Source organism: Lepeophtheirus salmonis, chromosome 7 (genome assembly GCF_016086655.4).
Source record: "Lepeophtheirus salmonis chromosome 7, UVic_Lsal_1.4, whole genome shotgun sequence".
NCBI classification, from domain to species: Eukaryota; Metazoa; Arthropoda; class Copepoda; order Siphonostomatoida; family Caligidae; genus Lepeophtheirus; species Lepeophtheirus salmonis.
In genome coordinates, this window is record NC_052137.2 from 4,367,849 (window position 1) to 4,385,148 (window position 17,300).

The 17,300-nt window shown below is 32.0% G+C and overlaps 1 protein-coding gene across 2 annotated transcripts in view; it reads left to right on the plus strand.

Moving 5' to 3' along the window:
- The window catches only part of Ih (hyperpolarization activated cyclic nucleotide gated potassium channel Ih), a 283,308-nt gene extending 274,029 nt beyond the window's left edge, over window positions 1–9,279 (plus strand). For both annotated transcript variants that reach the window (XM_040716982.2, XM_040716983.2), the window contains 2 exons: window positions 5,698–5,974; window positions 8,233–9,279. In XM_040716982.2, the coding sequence (XP_040572916.2) occupies window positions 5,698–5,974; window positions 8,233–8,950 (995 nt within the window). In that variant the 3' untranslated portion in view covers window positions 8,951–9,279. The remainder of the gene's footprint in view (window positions 1–5,697; window positions 5,975–8,232) is intronic.
- Window positions 9,280–17,300: the final 8,021 nt, after the last annotated feature.

The following is a 17,300-nucleotide window of genomic DNA, read 5'->3' on the forward strand; positions in this document are numbered from 1 at the left end:
GAACTTAGATAGATAAGATAATAGGGCACCGGTACCACCGCAAAAAAATGTTTTAGAAGATTACATCTCAGTTTCATCAGAACCTGGATCATTTTATTTCGGACACACAACGCCAAGTTGTGTTAGAAGGAGGGTCATTTTTACTTCTATTAAAAATTAATTAAAGGAACAAGGTTGGAATTTAGATGGCATAATTTCCGTTGGGTATGACAGATCTGCAACTAACACCGGTTGAAAAGGTGGCGAGATTCAATTACCGTTACAATGGTTAATTTTTATTCTTCATGCCAATCAGTTACCCCTTTGTCATTTATCTTTGAGCTTAGATTGTGACGCTTTGGGTCCTAAAGAATATTCTGCACCAATTGGAAAGCAATTGCTGGCTATGAAAATGAAACTGTCGTTTTACAAAAATTTAAAGACCGGTAGAGCCCTCCAAGTGTTGCAAAGTTTTAGTATAATTGATTTTAATAATAAAATAAAATATAATGATAAAAGTTACGGATCGATTTTGATCAAACTTGGTACTAAGATTATATATAGTCTCAGTAAGAGGCCATTATATTTTGAGAGGTCAAAGTCCAAGGTCCAGGTCAATCCAAAAAACGACCACAGGTGGAGGTTTTGCACTCTACCGAGTGCCCTTTCTTGTTTTAATCCTAAAATAACTCTCGCAATTAATTTTTGTATTATTTTAGACATACAGTTTTAATCTGTGAGGACATAACTTCTGACAAAACTTTGAAGAGGGGTAGTGCCTCCAAATGATGCACAATTTTATCTTTGTTTCACAAATTTTGATACCTCTTGTGTCTGCATAAATCAAAAAATTACATTAACGGGACACCCAACTGTGCATTGTCACCTATGCCGACACTATCACCTTATGCACCATGAATTCAGCCCACTATGTCGTGGGTGTGGTTTAAGAGTTGAAGAACCACTTCATCTGAGTTATGAATGTCTTAAATTTATAATTGAACGAACACAACTTTTGGGCAATAATCTACCTTTTCAAGTAAATTCCGTTTCAATACTCTACAATTTCGTAATCAATTCTCCTGTGTAGCGCTGGCTGAACAATGCACTATTCCGGGAACACGTCCAGGACTAAAGTAGGACACCTAACCAGCAAACTATTGCGAGGGCACCCCCACTCAAAGGTATTTTTACATGCGTCCGTACTGATTGTATGTTTTCATATGATGTGAAGGAATCAATCTATTAAATAATAAGCCGTAAAGTCAGCTGATCGAAATCATACAAGAGTCAACTTATAAAACAGCTGACAGGAAAAAACATCATGGATCTTTGTTTATCTTAAAAAGCAAGTCGTTTGTACAGGATATTTTCTCACATAACCCTTTCGGCACAATAGGAACATGGACGTCCCAATATTTAATTGCCTATAACTTTTCTTATAACCATGTTATTTTTTAATTTAAAATAACCAACTATATCAGTTATTTCATTTATTTTTTTGTCATATTGATCTTTTTAATTCATATTTAAACTGATTTTAGCCTTGATGGTTTTTTGACAATTTGTCCTATCAAGTTCAATTATTTATACCTTTTTCATTAAATTAGAAATTATATTACATTTATATATTGTATTATGTATTTTTAATCTATTGTGAAAATTTCACGTACATAAGTAATTTTTTTATTGTTATTTATTATTAAAGAAAAGGACGTGGGTGTCCCCATTGTTCTGAAGGGTAAAATACCTTCTTACGGGTAATAATATATATTAACTATGTTATATTTGTCTTGGTCTTTGAAAAATGTAATAGAAAATGATGATATTACTAATATCATATTATCATTTTCGACCTAGCAAAGATATCAATGAGTGCAGTAAAAACGTATGAGAAAAAAAGTATATGAATATAGATTGTGAAAAAGGCAGTGATGAGTTATTTGCATTGCTCGATCAAATTGACAGTAAAACAGAGAATGAAGTTGGAATATTTTTTTGGAAGATTCTAATACAGAATATCTTGACGCAGACTCTTTTGAAGAATGCAATCAACTTATAGTCCTGGAAGCAACCATTCACGTGGATTACATAATAACTAAAGATGAACTTAAGGAAAATATGGAAATACTTCAAAAACTACAATGAAATGGGTAATTAGACCAAAATTTGGCTGACAAAAATATCGTAGCTTGAAGGCTTGAGTTTTGCTTTATCTTCCTCAACTCATTGCTCATTTTTAAATCAATTTACAAATTTTCTAGCTCTTTGGGATTATATTTGTGAGCAAACCACCATTGATGCTTTACAAAACAGTAGAATTTGCCACAAATGTAAAATAAATCCTTACCCCTCTAAGAATTAATCTGATGATGTGAGTGATGAAGCTTCCTAATTTGAAATCTTTTTGGAGCGTTGATAATCTAATATCATCTGAGGATATCAAAAATGCAATGACCAGAACTAAATTTTCGTCCCTTCTTCAAAACTTTTACTTCTCTAATAACTTAGAAGAAAATAAATCGGCCAAAACTGACAAAATACGAGTAATTATTGACCATTTAAATGCAACCTTTCAATTTGTCATGTCCGATGCTCCACAATAGTCCGTAAACGAACACATGACTAAATTCAAAGGAAAATGTACTGCAAGCAATTTATATTTATCTCTTGGATATTTTTGTTGTTAATTCGCACATTGTTGACAAAAAAAATCCAAAAGGAATGGAATTATTGTATTTCAAAATTATTTCAGCAAAACCACGTATAAGTAAATGTAGTAGTCGAATGTAATGCTTACAAACAAGTCACTCATATTAAACATAATACATGGAAAGTATTTTAATGTATTGTTTCTGGACAAAATCAAGAAATGGTTTGGGTGATTATTACGCTCAAAAACCATAGCTATTTATAATATAAAATTTATATATTTTTTGTTTAAATAAAGAAATTATTTATGTTACAATTATAGAATTAAAATAACTTTTTGTGTAAAACAATTTATTCGTCTGTCTACACTTCAGGACAATAGGGACACCGGTGTCCCCAAAAATATCTCGAAACGTAGATATGCAGTCTTTCCAAATTGGGAGAAAAATTGCCTTGTGTACCCCATTGAATAAAAAATATCAAAAAGTTGAATGAATATATCCTCAGGGACCGTATGGTCCCGAAAGGGACAAACAAAGTTCCTTTGGCACAAAACCTCCTATTTTTGTAGTAGAAATGTAGGTCAAAGATCATAAAATATAAGGTCTTTTAAAAGTTATGTTTCTAAATTAGGACAAAAAGGTTGAAAAGGAGGAAATGAGTCGTAATAGTTGTTTATGACTCACATAATATTTAGTCATAAATCATGTGTGTGCTTCTTAGAGTAATTAGACTTACACGATTATTACATTTTATCATTACATTTGATATAATATGTCTTATTAGATTAACCACCTGCATTAATTAGTTTGTAATTAAATTACTCGTTTGCTGTTTGGTGGTAAAAGGAAGGACAAAGGATTTTTACCTTTTGTTTAATTCATAAGACCAAGATAAAAACGTTCATACATTTAAAAGGAAAATGAAGCTAGAATATGGAAAATGGATATATTCACAAACCATGGGGCCAATTAAGGAAAGGGGATACAGCCTATAACTACGGTTATTCTCATATTCTTAATTTAAGATTATTTTCAATATACAAAGTCCTTCACCAAATTTGAAATATTGATTAAAAAGTAATAAATGTATAACTATAAATCATCTGAATATCTAAGGAGACATCATTTTTTGCCTCTCTGATTAGTTTAAAATTTACAGTATTTTCAATGAACAAAGACCAAATCAATTGAATTGTTCTGAAATTTTTGTTCGGAAAAGCTAGACCAATCAATGATTTTTTCTGAAATTTTTCAAGTAGGTTTTTAAGGCTCAAGATATGGGTCTAACAACAATTTTTTGGCCTTCAAGGCCATCGTGGTCTTGAAATAGCATCTTTCTAAAAAGTATTTTTTGACGAACAAACAACTATTTTCTATAAAACCAAAAAACAAAAGACCATAAAATTGAATGTATTTTTGCACACTTTTTGTAAAGAAAATTATAAGGCTTATTGAGAAAAAAAATTTTTGACAATAATATGAAAGATGAGCAAAGGATAGTTCAAATTGAATATTTTTTCTTATCCATACATTATAATCTCCCTTAAAAAAAATGTTCAGAATTCATTTTCATTTTTTAATGTACCCTGCAAATCCGGGCAAACATACTGTATCCCCTTCTAAAAGAAAGGCAGATAGAGACATACAAACACTAATATGCAGCAAGAATAATTCTCATAATTTTACGGTTTTTATTTTCTGTTTTATAGTAAGGAAAAGAATTCTTAATTACTTATAATGTCTTAATTTCCTGAGAAACGCTGGGCAAATCTACTTTAGTAATTAATGCAAATAAATTGTACATTTTCTTACTCAAATTGAATTACTCCCCTTTTTCTCACTATTCCACACTTTGTTACATCCAACATTTTAAAGATATTTTGTCGTCAGCTCTCAATTTTTCTGCTTCATTTCCTCTAGGCGTTGTGTTATATATTGATATGTTGAATTTGTATTATCTCTAATTAAGATACGGTTCCCACCAATAAATGAATAATAATTACATATTTAGGAAGAATTCCTTAACTACCAACGGATTTCGGGCATTGCGTCTTTTTTATTTCTTTTTTATGAATAGATGTTGCCTGATACATTAAATGGCGCGCCTTATCCATACCTAAATTCATAAGTTGGGAACTTTTCATTTATTCATATATATATTTTTTTTTAATTCAACACTGAATTTCTGATATCTATTCTTTCCCTACACGTCGTTACTTTTATTTTCTCACACAACCTTTCCTTCTGAGGATAAAAAAAAAAGAAAAAGCCGCAAAAGCAATTGGTAGTAAGCCAATTCTTCCATTTATAGAAATATTAATGTAATTGTTAACACCTTAAAACAAGGTACTTCTATTTCAACCATTCAAAGTTCATGGCAAGTGATGAAAATATGGTTTATTTTTTAGCTGCTCCGTCTTTTTTGGAATTGTTAGTATGAAGAATGAATTTTCTTTTCCTTAGCAGTTGTCATTATTATTTAATTCCTGAGTGGTGAACATCCTTTCCTTAATCGATTCAATTATATTCCACCCCTGATTTAACTTTCGATTGTGCTCATAAAACCCTGAGGATTTTTTACAGAGTTATAATTGTAAGTCCTGGTTGTACTAGATGTAGAATAGCCAATCGACATTGGAGTAATTCTAGCAAATTTCCTTGTTTTTATTCTTTCCTTCTCCATCACTTGTTGCAGCTGATTGTAGCTGATCTAATAAAACATTATGTGTATTATTCTTTCTCTCCCCCAAACATTCTTTAAATTGGCAGGGTTACCAGATTGATTTTTGGTCTCTTTTTTAACATTCCCATTCTTCACCGTATTATCATCATTATATATAACGCTGATTAAGAGAAAAGAAGCAGAAACATCTACAGCTACAACAAAATATTTTGTATAATGTCGTGACTAAAGTCCTTTAAATAAAATCATATTAATTTCGAAACGTGACAAAATGAACAGAGATGCTCAAACTGAATGTTTCACGTTAAACACTTCGTATTTCTAATTAATGAAAGTATTATATTTTTCTATTGTATTAATTTCCCTTTTTTTATTACTCAGGTGACATAATTATTAAAGAAGGCACGATAGGCACAAAAATGTATTTTATACAAGAAGGAATTGTGGACATTGTGATGTCGAATGGAATAGTGGCAACGAGCCTCAGCGATGGGTCCTATTTTGGTGAAATATGTTTGCTTACTAACGCACGTAGAGTCGCCTCTGTTCGAGCGGAAACGTACTGCAATTTATTTTCCTTGACAGTAGATAATTTTAATAGCGTCTTAGAAATGTATCCCATCATGAGACGAACAATGGAAAGTGTTGCTGCTGAGAGGTAAGACAAATCAAGGGAGGAGAAATGTCGTCAACACATAACAAGCTTGAATATGATTTTTGTCAAAATTGAGTGTGGATTACATTTGTATTCTTCTACAAATACTCATTATTAACCCTTTGGATGCGTTGCAAATCGCACCTAAAGTAGACCTAATTCATGTTCACAATAACATAATGATAAATAGATAGATTTTATTTGAGAGGGGCATATGGGGGCCCCTATATATTTCTTAAATCAAATAAAAGTTTTTAATTGTAGTTAAAATACTTGGATATTTTAATTCATCCCTCAAATTAAAATACAAAACTTATAACTGACTAAAATATCTCAATGAAATATTGGGGAGTCTGTACATATATATTAAGTGAAATGTATTTTTCCTAATTTTTGTTCAAGATTGTTGTTAAGTTGACCCACTAAAAATGCCAAATTTATTTTTGTACATACAGCCCAATCATTTGGCTCAAATATAAGCTCTTATAAAGTTCTGAGCGTTTTTTCGCTATATTTTGACACTAAAAATTAACACAGTTTGGACCAGACTTATACAAATGGTTCCAAACGGTTTTCTGGCTAATCTTACGTTCCTAAGCCATGGAATAAGTGCTCACATGCCGGTCCAACTCGACCATTTCCTTTATTTTTTCTACATTTTCGATGATTGGTCTACTAGAGCGTGCTTTAAGCATACTTTAAGCTTTTTTATTGCAATCTATTAATTGTGAGATAAATCTCACTAAAGACATCTAGCATAAACGCTCAGAACATTTTATTTAACATAACAGGTTTGTGGGAAATTGGTAGTAGGTAAAAACATCGACAGAAAAAACGTCAATGGACAAAACGTTGACCGTACAAAATGTAGACTGACATAATGTTGACTGTTAACAGTCTGTAACAGATAACAGTTTCTAAAACATTAAACTCTGGACATTTCCCACCCCAGATATTTACTCCACCCCTCCTACAGTAACTAACAGTAAGGAACCCTCACAAACCCCCATTTATACCTCGAAATGTTGGCCATTTCGGGTAAAATGGGACCTCAAAATGAGATGAAACCCACCGCTGTTAATTAAATTACATTAAGGGCTTCACTCAACACCCTAATTTTGTTCCACGTAAATTAATAATTATAACGTTAATACATATTCCATATTCTTATTTGTTCTATTATTATCTTATACATCTAAAATAGAAATTACCCCCCCCCTTACATATAATACAGTAATTGCCCCTCAACTCCCCCTATTTATAACTCGAAAGTTGGGATGTTTTAATGCATCAAAGAGTCCCAAAATGGGATTAAACCCACCACTGTCAGATAAGCTACCTTCAAAGGCTACTCCCAACACCTCAATTTATATCCAGGAAGTTGAGGCTGCTTTCGGGTACCGCCGGTTCCCTAAAAAATATTCAATCCGAAACAGCCTCAAATTTCTGGGACACTTCAGGTAGTAAATGGGGTGTAAATGTAACTAGTGGCGGTGTGTTTCATCCCATTTTTGGGCCAGTGGTACCCCAAAACAGCCCCAACATATGGAATGTAAATGAGGGGATGTGAGGGGCTCTTAGTGGTTGCCTAAATAGTGGCGGTGGGTTTATTCTATTTTAGAATACGGAGGTACTGGGAATCATCTCCTAAATTAGGGTGGTATAAGGGATTTGGGAGGGGCCCCTTCTGGTAGTTTATATAGGAGTGGTGGTAATGGAGGTATGTTTCAGGCGAGAAATGTCTAAATGGGATATATCGTAACACCATTTAGAGAAGCCCCTTATTTTATATTTAACGGTGTCGACGTTCTGTCACTCGACATTTTGTCCCTTGGACGTTTTGTCGGACGACATTCTGTTGGTCCATGTTTTGTCCTCGCATCGGGGAAATTAACGAAAATTTGTAGAAGAGTACAAATCCAGGCATGACAGCAGCATTATATAAATATTTTATTTCATTTGGGGGTGGGTGGGGAGGGAACAATTTCATTCAATTAATTTTTTTAGAAAAAGTTTGAAAAGTGTTTCGCTTCAGCAAAATTTCGTCGAATGACTACTTTTCCTACTGCCGAAATTGTAGAAAGCAAAAACTCATTGATTTTGGAGGAATAACAGCACACCTCCAGCCCCCCCTGCTGACACCCCTGTAATTTAATATAGGCTGTAGTTAGGGAAAGATCCTTCTAACTTGTTTTTGTATTTACAGCCTTCATATGTATGTTCAAAATGATTTCATTCATATTTTTTTCTCAATTAAATAGGCTCAATAAAATAGGAATCAATCCTCAAATGGTATCCCAGAGCGAGGATTCCCGCTCTGGAGACGTATCCAACATGAGCGCCATAGTAAGTGCTTTAGCTAGCCAGCAAGAAAGGTTCGACGCGGAAGTAGAAGAAGCCGAAGGAGAGTCATCTTCGTCCTCTTCCTCGTCTGATGAGTCTTCTGGTATGAATCTTTCAAGTCTTGTAAAAGACGATCTTCAAAGACTTGGTAAAATGTTTATAAAGGCAAATCTACTACCACGCCCACGCTCAGACTCTCAGATTGCTTCAGGAGGAGAGGATAAAGGATGTACAGGCAATACTAACAACAATGAGAGGAGCAATGTCAACCCTCCTGGGAATAATAACAACAGCGGAGGAGTCAGCAACAAAGGAGCAACTCTAACGACAACTTTTGCGCAAGAAACTGAGACCAATACGAAGCCAAGCAAAGGGAAAAAGCAAATTCCCTCAATCCACGGAGGTGGACACTCTCCCATAGTCGAACGGATTCGCTCTTCATTTCATAAAAGTGACATTCTCTACCCACCGCCCCCCACCCAAGGCTACACACCAGTAACACAAACCAGTGATTCGAAGCAACACATCATACCAGGAACCTTCCCCGGCACCCTTTTAATTCCTACAACCCCTATAGGAAGAACTGCCTCTGCACGGATTCTTAAGAGAGCAAATGAATCGGATTCTTCTTCCTAATAGACAATTAATTTCAGAGAACTTTTTTTTCTAGTCGAATACAAAATAAAAATAGAAAAGATTGATACCGTCATATACATGTGTTTGTACGTATGGAAATGTCCTGTAAAATATATTTACATGCGGACATTGAATGTATGGACCTAATTAAATATATTATTTGCTCATTTTTATGTCATTAATATTAATTAATTATTATTATTATTATATCGAGGAAAAAAATACTTATTTTTATTTGAAATTGACGCAAAGAAAATCCTTCCCTCCCATCTTCAAATCAACCTATACAATTTAGAATTGAGTTCTAACTCATTGTTTTCACCCAAAAATATGTATCTTTATTAATACCTAAATAAGCATACAATGTATGTACAAAGAATACTCTGTAAAATGGAACACACACTCTTTTTCCCACTTGACTAACCAAAGGCTATTTTTTCTATTAATAGAATAGTTTTGAAATTAAAACAATTCAATAATGAATGTCTTAAAGAGTCAAAATAACTTTATTCAAGTATTGTTCTGCTCGCATAAAATGCTTATAATTAGATCCGAGCAGTAGAAAACAAAAGGATGATTGTAATGACGTCACTGGAGTATGAGGTTTGAAATCTAGTACTTTACATGAATTTGTGCGGAATATTAATATTAAGGAACTTATTCAACATACATTTGAACGAATTTGTATCCTATTAATGCTAAAAGTTTAAAAATTTTATACAATATTATAATTTCATACCAGAGACGACATTATTTAGCAGTAGAGCTAGGAATTACTTTTTTCTTGTCTACTACACAGACCCATAGAGACAGAAATATATCACGCTGTTACTTTTAATGTATAACAAAAAACAAAAGATTAAAAAGAGCGCATTCTTATTCCAATAATCCACGTCCAGAACCCTGATACGGGTAAAGGAGCAGAAAAATGGACAGCTGACAACAAAATAGAGTGTATATTTTTTTGTTAGCTGAGGTAACACCGTGATATTATATAGTGTTAAATTTAGAGCAAGCTTTCTCCTAACTTATTGCCTTTATATATTTAATTCTCAAATTTTTATATATTTATTCCATTTCTACGTATTTTTGTTTGTTCAAATTTCAAGCTTTCTCCTAACTTGGTAAATCCCCCAAATTGTTTTGATTACATCTAATTCATTTCACAACTATTCTACTCTAAATATCCCTTTGAGTTGGTCAAACAAAAAGATGGCGGGAAAAGAAGAGTCTTATATATAAAGAGTATTCCTTGGTATGTAACACCCATCCACATTCAAACCCTCCATTTCTTTAATTGATAATTACATTATGGATAAATTACATTATTATATGTTACATTCCTAATAATAATTCCCCAATCGTATACCCCCCCATCATCAATTATAATTATGATTCTTTCTTGCTTCTATGCCGCCACCTTTTACAAAAAAAAAATCAAAAACAAAGAAAAACAATCTGTTGTTTAAATCTATTTGGCCAATTATTTATTTAAATTTAGATTTAAAGAAAAAAATACACTTTCCCCTCATCCCTCATAAGGAACCACTCTCTGCATCCGTGAAAAATACAACTTTGGTAGATTTAAAGCCATATGACTACTTTAATTTACTTTTTAGAAAAAGGTTTTGAGTAAATAATAGTGTTGGATTTTTCTCTGTTTTTCAGTGAAATGAACTAATTTAATCATTTAAGCTCGATCTAAAATGCTCCCAAATAAATACTCAGTTTGGATCGATCTCCGTCTAGACAAATACTATAAATGAATTGTTGATGACGTCAGTCGTTCTCTAAAATGGTCAATATCGCCCACAATAACGTCATATGAAGTGAAATCTGTTACATCATTAAACTTATTTGTGCAGCACATAAATTATGTGCGTTTGGGGGACAATTGGTTCTCACTTTAAGCCTTCATGAGTGAACTTGGATTTTTTATACACCAAATTTTATTAAAAAAAATATCTTGAATTCCATAAAAAAAAATTACATTTTATCACCCTGCAACACTTTTTAGAATTTTCATGAAAACCTTCCTTCAAAGATGCCTTGAGCTCATACTAATATTTATAGTATTGTCGTTTATTGAACGAGTACAAAATTGATAAAATAATTTGTAAAAATCTTAAATAGTCTAACTTTGAATCTATTTTTAGGGCAATCTTTGAGCCCAGTTCATTAACTGTATAAAAAACGAATGTTCAATAACAGAGACTTAAAAACGATTAAATGTCGCTCAAAGGTCTGTAATAGTGATCAAGATCGAAATAACAACCCAAATTGTTCTAGAAAAAAATCCCTTAAGACCGAACCGAAACAAAATTCAATCTATGACCGAGTCTAACACTAATATGTCCCTACAAATACCCAAAGAGCAATAAACAATCCTTTTTTAATCTAATGTGTTTATAAATGGTTTGTGAGGGCATGTCCCGGATATTCTTTTGATGTCGTAGATAGAAATAATGTCATCAACTGAATAAAGCTTTGTGTTTTCTTGTGTTGTAGTTTGAATAAGATCCCTATCAAGCAACCTTCTGCTTTTTCTTCGTTAAAAAGCTTTAGAATATTTTTTTATCTTTGTTTGCTCTCTTAGTTAGTTTAAAAACCATCATCTTCAACTATTTTGTATTTTGTGCATTAGAAAAACATACAAACCCATCAAATTATTTTAGGTATAGCAGCAGATCATTGAAACAGCATTGGAGTAGAGCATAAACTAATACGAGAACATCCAACAGCCAACAAATATTGAGATTATTGCAATTGAAAATTAAACAACGAACGGCTCATGGAGAGAGGTTTTATTAATGAGGGATTTATTTAATTATTTATATTGAAAATATCCCAAACAAAAATAAATAATTAAAGTTATCCATTCAAATTTTATTCGAGAATTAATTAAGAGTTTATATATATAATGATCATTATTATATAGTCTTTATTTATTTGATAAGATATTATTATCATATATACATACATTACCGAATTATTAATGAAAATTGTAGTCGTATTTGGTACCGCCCTGAATAAGAATTAATAAATAACTAGTCGAAACAATAAAGTATTTTGGTGATTTATGTTTTTCTGCCTTGACTAGTATTGCATGTATGATGTCCATCAGAACCATTTAACTAATGGGTTTGCCTACATGTATATAAATAATAAAAGTCTGAGGGATACCTGCAATTCCTTTGCTAATAATTAATACAGCCTGGACATATTGTGCATCTCCTTTCACAGACTAAAGCTATCAAAAGTGACTCGACCTGTTGTTAAGCAATATAAAATAGTAATTTCGGCAAATAAAATTATTTTGACATTTAAAAAAAGGTTTAATGAACTTTTTCAGTTTTATTTTTTATTTTGTGCAGTTCTTGTAATTTATTGTTGAAGAAGTGATTCCAATTATCAAAAGGACTGACCGCGATTCGCACAGAGGAAAATGTTTATTTTCTTATAACTAGGAAAAGGCTGAGTGATTATCTTTTGATATTCTGTTTCCGCCATCTTTTTTATATAAATAAACTATATTAAAAATTTAGTCATTTCATCATCATGAGCGGAGAACAAGCAAAAAAGGCAGCACATCACAGATTTCTTAGATGTGATGAGGATTACGGACATCTTTAAGTATTGTTTTTTTTTTCACGTAAAGACTTTATTTGTTTGGGAAAGTTATATATATAAATAATTTTTTTTAGTATATAATTAAATTCATAAACAAAATTCAATACAACAATTAATTAGCACGGTGAGTCAAAAGATCATAAGAATACTCTGAAGTAGTTGATAGTACATTTCATAAAAACCTTAAATAAAATTGGTAAATTCTAGTAAAAAGACAAATGAATTAAAATTATCAAAACGATACGACTAAAAAAAGTAGGAGGGATACAAAATTTAAGCATTGGATGCACAAAACTTTTTTAAACTGCTTGTGGATGCGTATTAGACGGCGAAGAAACGTATTATATGGGTAGTATCGTATCAAATCTCCCGTGCACCTCCATGTTGGATTAAAAGGATCCGGAATTTTTATGGCAAAAACAGAGTATATCGTAGCTGTCGAAATAAGAATAGATTTAAATGATTCATTTCAGATAGGGTTGCCTTCTGTCAGCTTCTCTGATATCCTACTTCTAGAGCTCAAGAGCCAAGTCAATACTGCGAGTTTTGTAGGAGTACTCGAACTATTTCAAGTGAGCACGAATGAAAGATTAATAGTCACGAGTTTATCATTTATTCCTGCTATGTCAAGCAATATGAATTTTTTCAGTATATGTAGTGAAGGGCAGCCCACAAAAAGCATCAATAATTGCGTTAAATAATTTTTCGTATTCCTTCCAAGGAGCATTAAAGAATCCTGGAGACATTTGAAATTGTGAAATAAATAGTTTTCCATCCTTTACTTTAGAAATTGAAGCCATGATTATCTTCTCCACAATATGGACAGGTCCAATATTTTAAAGAAATATTGTATATTTTAGCAAGTTCCTCCTTATAATTTAATCCAAAAGACATTCTCGAATGCCATCGAATGGGTATTATGTTATTGTCTGCGTATTTCTTAATTGATAAAAAATGACAATTGGTCGATCACGTTCAATTGTCATTTTCTCGACTTGTAAGTATGTTAGAGAGAGCTTAGGTTTGTTTTGTTTTGCAGCTAATTGTTTATGCTTTAATATATCGAGATATGAATTCATTTCAATCACTCAAATTTCATTAATTATTGAATTAATAAGTGTTCAGATTTCAATGGACCACCCGGTATTGTATCTTTCAATCTTTATCAAAAAAGGAGATGTTCTTATATATATCAGAATATTTACTCTTTAACTTAATGCACTTTTAAAAAATCTCCCCTTTTTGGTGGCATTAATGACTAACCCCAATACTAGTCAAGTAATATATAATGGCATATGTCCTATATCTCGCGATATAGGACAGTGGACCCTCAACGCACTCAATAAATTTATTTTTTATTCGAAAAGATCTGGTTGGCGCAGTTGAAAAAATGATAACTGATTTAATTTGCCTCTAAGTTCCTTTATTATTACAAGAGCTATTCCCTTCTATCCAATTCGTTAATTAATTATGTTTATGCTTGATCATTTATCGAAATTCTATATTGTATGTATATACAAGTCCATTTGTATTTATTTATCAATGATATTAACACTGATTAGATTTGATTACAAAACTACATAGAAAGTGCGTGTCTCATTAACGAATTATTTGATTATATTGATTACGCACCTCCAAAGACAACTTCTACTCAAACTAATTGAGGCTGTTTTTGTCACACGTATTATTTAAAAAAGGCTGCTGGTCTTATGAAAAAGACAGGAGTTGCTATTAATTTTAAAAACTTTCTAATTAATTTTGTATATAATAGCTGATGTAAAAAGTTCTGAGAGTTTTTTCGCTCTATTTTGGCAATAAAATTAACATATTTAGGATTATCCTATTTATATGGTTCCAAACGGTTTTATGACTAATATTCAGTTCCTGTGCAGTGGGATTAGTGCTCAAATGTCGGTCCAACTCGACAATTTCCATCATTTTATCGACATTTTCGACGTCCACATTATCAGAACAGAATCTTTGGAACTCCCACTTTGATGTTGCATTCAATACTTTATTGAGTCAGTAAGCAGGACAATTTTTTGGCCGCCTGCACCCCTTTTAAACCTATGTCGTAGTAATGTATCGATTTTTTGTTTTGATTCTTTTCCATTTCGTAACGCTGTATCACACAACTAGTTTTATCAAACACAAACCCGTAAATGAACTTTTTTCCACTGTACGCTTAATCTTTAAGCATACTTTAAGTTTTCAATGTAATATATTAGTTGTGAGATATAATGCAAACTTACATATTACAATTCTGGACAAAGATGGAAACAAAAAGTTGGAGATTCACCCGGTCACGACACTTTAAACATCGTCAAGCACTAGTTACTTGCGTTTACTAGCACCTGGAACATGGGTTCAGCCCAAATGATTGTCCTCGAAGTGGTAAGTCACGTTAATTCCCAAAGTTGGCAGACACTTTTTTTCTTCCAATATGTGTCATGACCATGACAAAAAAAAAAATTTAGACCGGTCCACTTTGTCAAAGGTGGTTAAGGCTGCTGGAGGGAAGTCAAAGAGTTTTAAGGAGAGCTCATTCTTGACACAAAGGGATCAACAATTTCTAATGGAGCATTATAGATCTGAAACATCACCCCAGAGCCTGTAACATAACCCTGCAGGACTACAAAATCCCTGCAACATGGCCGACGTCAAGTCCAACTAAAGAATGGTAGAAGATGATTAGCAGCTATTAATTAAATGTGTGTGCAGTTTTTTCACCCGTTTAGAGACTATCCCTCCTCAATGGTGGCCAAATTTTCAAATAATGTTGCTGTGTATAAATAAAATAAATCTACCTGCGTTCCGATAACTTGAGCACTATGAATACCATAGTCAACAACGACTACATTAAATGATATTTTCCATGAACTTAAATAGGATGATGAAGCATGGGTTAGAAAAGAATATGAGTCCATTGTGGGTCTCAGACCTGTTATAGATAGGTAGCAAGAAGATGATGATTAAAAAGGTTAATCATCATATATTTTCAAACCTGGTGCCAATTAAGAACTATCGCAACCTGCATTAAAGTGAGGGAAAAGTTATTTGTATTCATTATTTAAAATCACACTATTTATGTAAACTATGATATTGGGTGATGTCCATATAATTAAAAAGTTTAGATGCATGATCCGACTTAATGTTGTTTGCTTAAATTTGCAAAAAAAAATTGGATCGTTTTAAAAAGTAGTTCCTAGAAGATAGTGTTCCACGAAACATTAATAAGATACGTCCCTTTTACCGCCACAGATAATCATCAGTCGTCTGATATGGAAGATACACCTATCAAAACCAAACACTAAAAATAGATTTTGTATTTTGTCAGCTTGTAATATTATTTGTTTATGAATTTTAATTTTCACTTTATTTTCTTGCAAAAAAAAGATAAAAAAATATTATAAAAATGATTCCTAGCAGTGCATACATAAATATATCGTTGATTTTATATTTACAATATTTGTATTCGGTTATTTCTCCGTTGTATTTCTTAATTTTTTATAATAACTTACAATAAATATAGAATTAAAATCTTTATTTTTCATCAATATATTCAAATAACTTATATTATTAGCCTCTGGGTTCATTTTTATAGGAGTTAGAGAGCCTAGAATTCATCTATTTGCATTCAATGCACTCAAAATTTTATATTCATCTCTTAATGAGAGGTATAGGGGTCGCACATTCCATTGTTCAGCCACATATTTTAATGGTCGAATAGAAAAGAGTTTCAGAACCACTGCTTTACACTACCCTTTTATATTTTTTTTACCCACACCTGACAAAAAAAGGTGTAGGTTGTCATGTTGATGAGATTACGTTGTGAATGTTTCAAATAAATATACAAACATATATTGTCATGGTTTTTTTTGTTTGTTTTTTTTAAACAAATTTTTTTCCACAAAGTATTATGTAATTATAATTTTATGATTGTTAATAACATTTATGAAAAGTACTCGAAACATGAACATTACATTGAATTACGTAATTTTACAGTTAAAAAAAATATAATATTTTATAAAAATCAAAATCAAAGCCTATTTGTGGCCTGTCAACACAAAGGAAAGTTTAAAGATTTTTCTCAAAATAAAGTGTGACTTAGATTTGTATTCTTCGAATAAATATCGCAAATCAAAAAAGTACTTTTATCAATTATTTGAAAACCGTAAGTTGCACTTAAAGTCAACTAAATTGATCGCCACAATAAAAAAAGATAGAAATTGATATTTTTTATTACAAAGGGGCATAGTTAAGTAAGTATCATAAATCTTGAGAATTTCCAGCAATGAAAATGAGTGAAAAAATCGTTTTCAAGAACTTAAAGAAATGCTGATAGCATATGATTATCGAACAAGAGCTATTGATGTTTCGATTGAGAAACAAAAGCTAATGGGAAGGAATGAAGCAATGAAGAAAACCGCATCCAAAACTAATTATCCCCATGTGTTCATCATAACTTATTATCCTTAGCTTAATCAAATTTCATCTTACTTCACAATCATTGTGGGACATTAAAATTGGATCCTAGAATGGAAATAATGTTTCCAAAGCCAGAAAATATTTTTCCATAGACTCCAAGAAAGTCATCACGTAGTACTAATGAAACTGGTTTGAAAAAGTGCTTAGAAAACGGATGTAAAAGCTGTTTATATATTCAACCAGGTTCGGTTATCAAATCATCGGGTGTTACAAAGAAACTGTCTCATGTGTT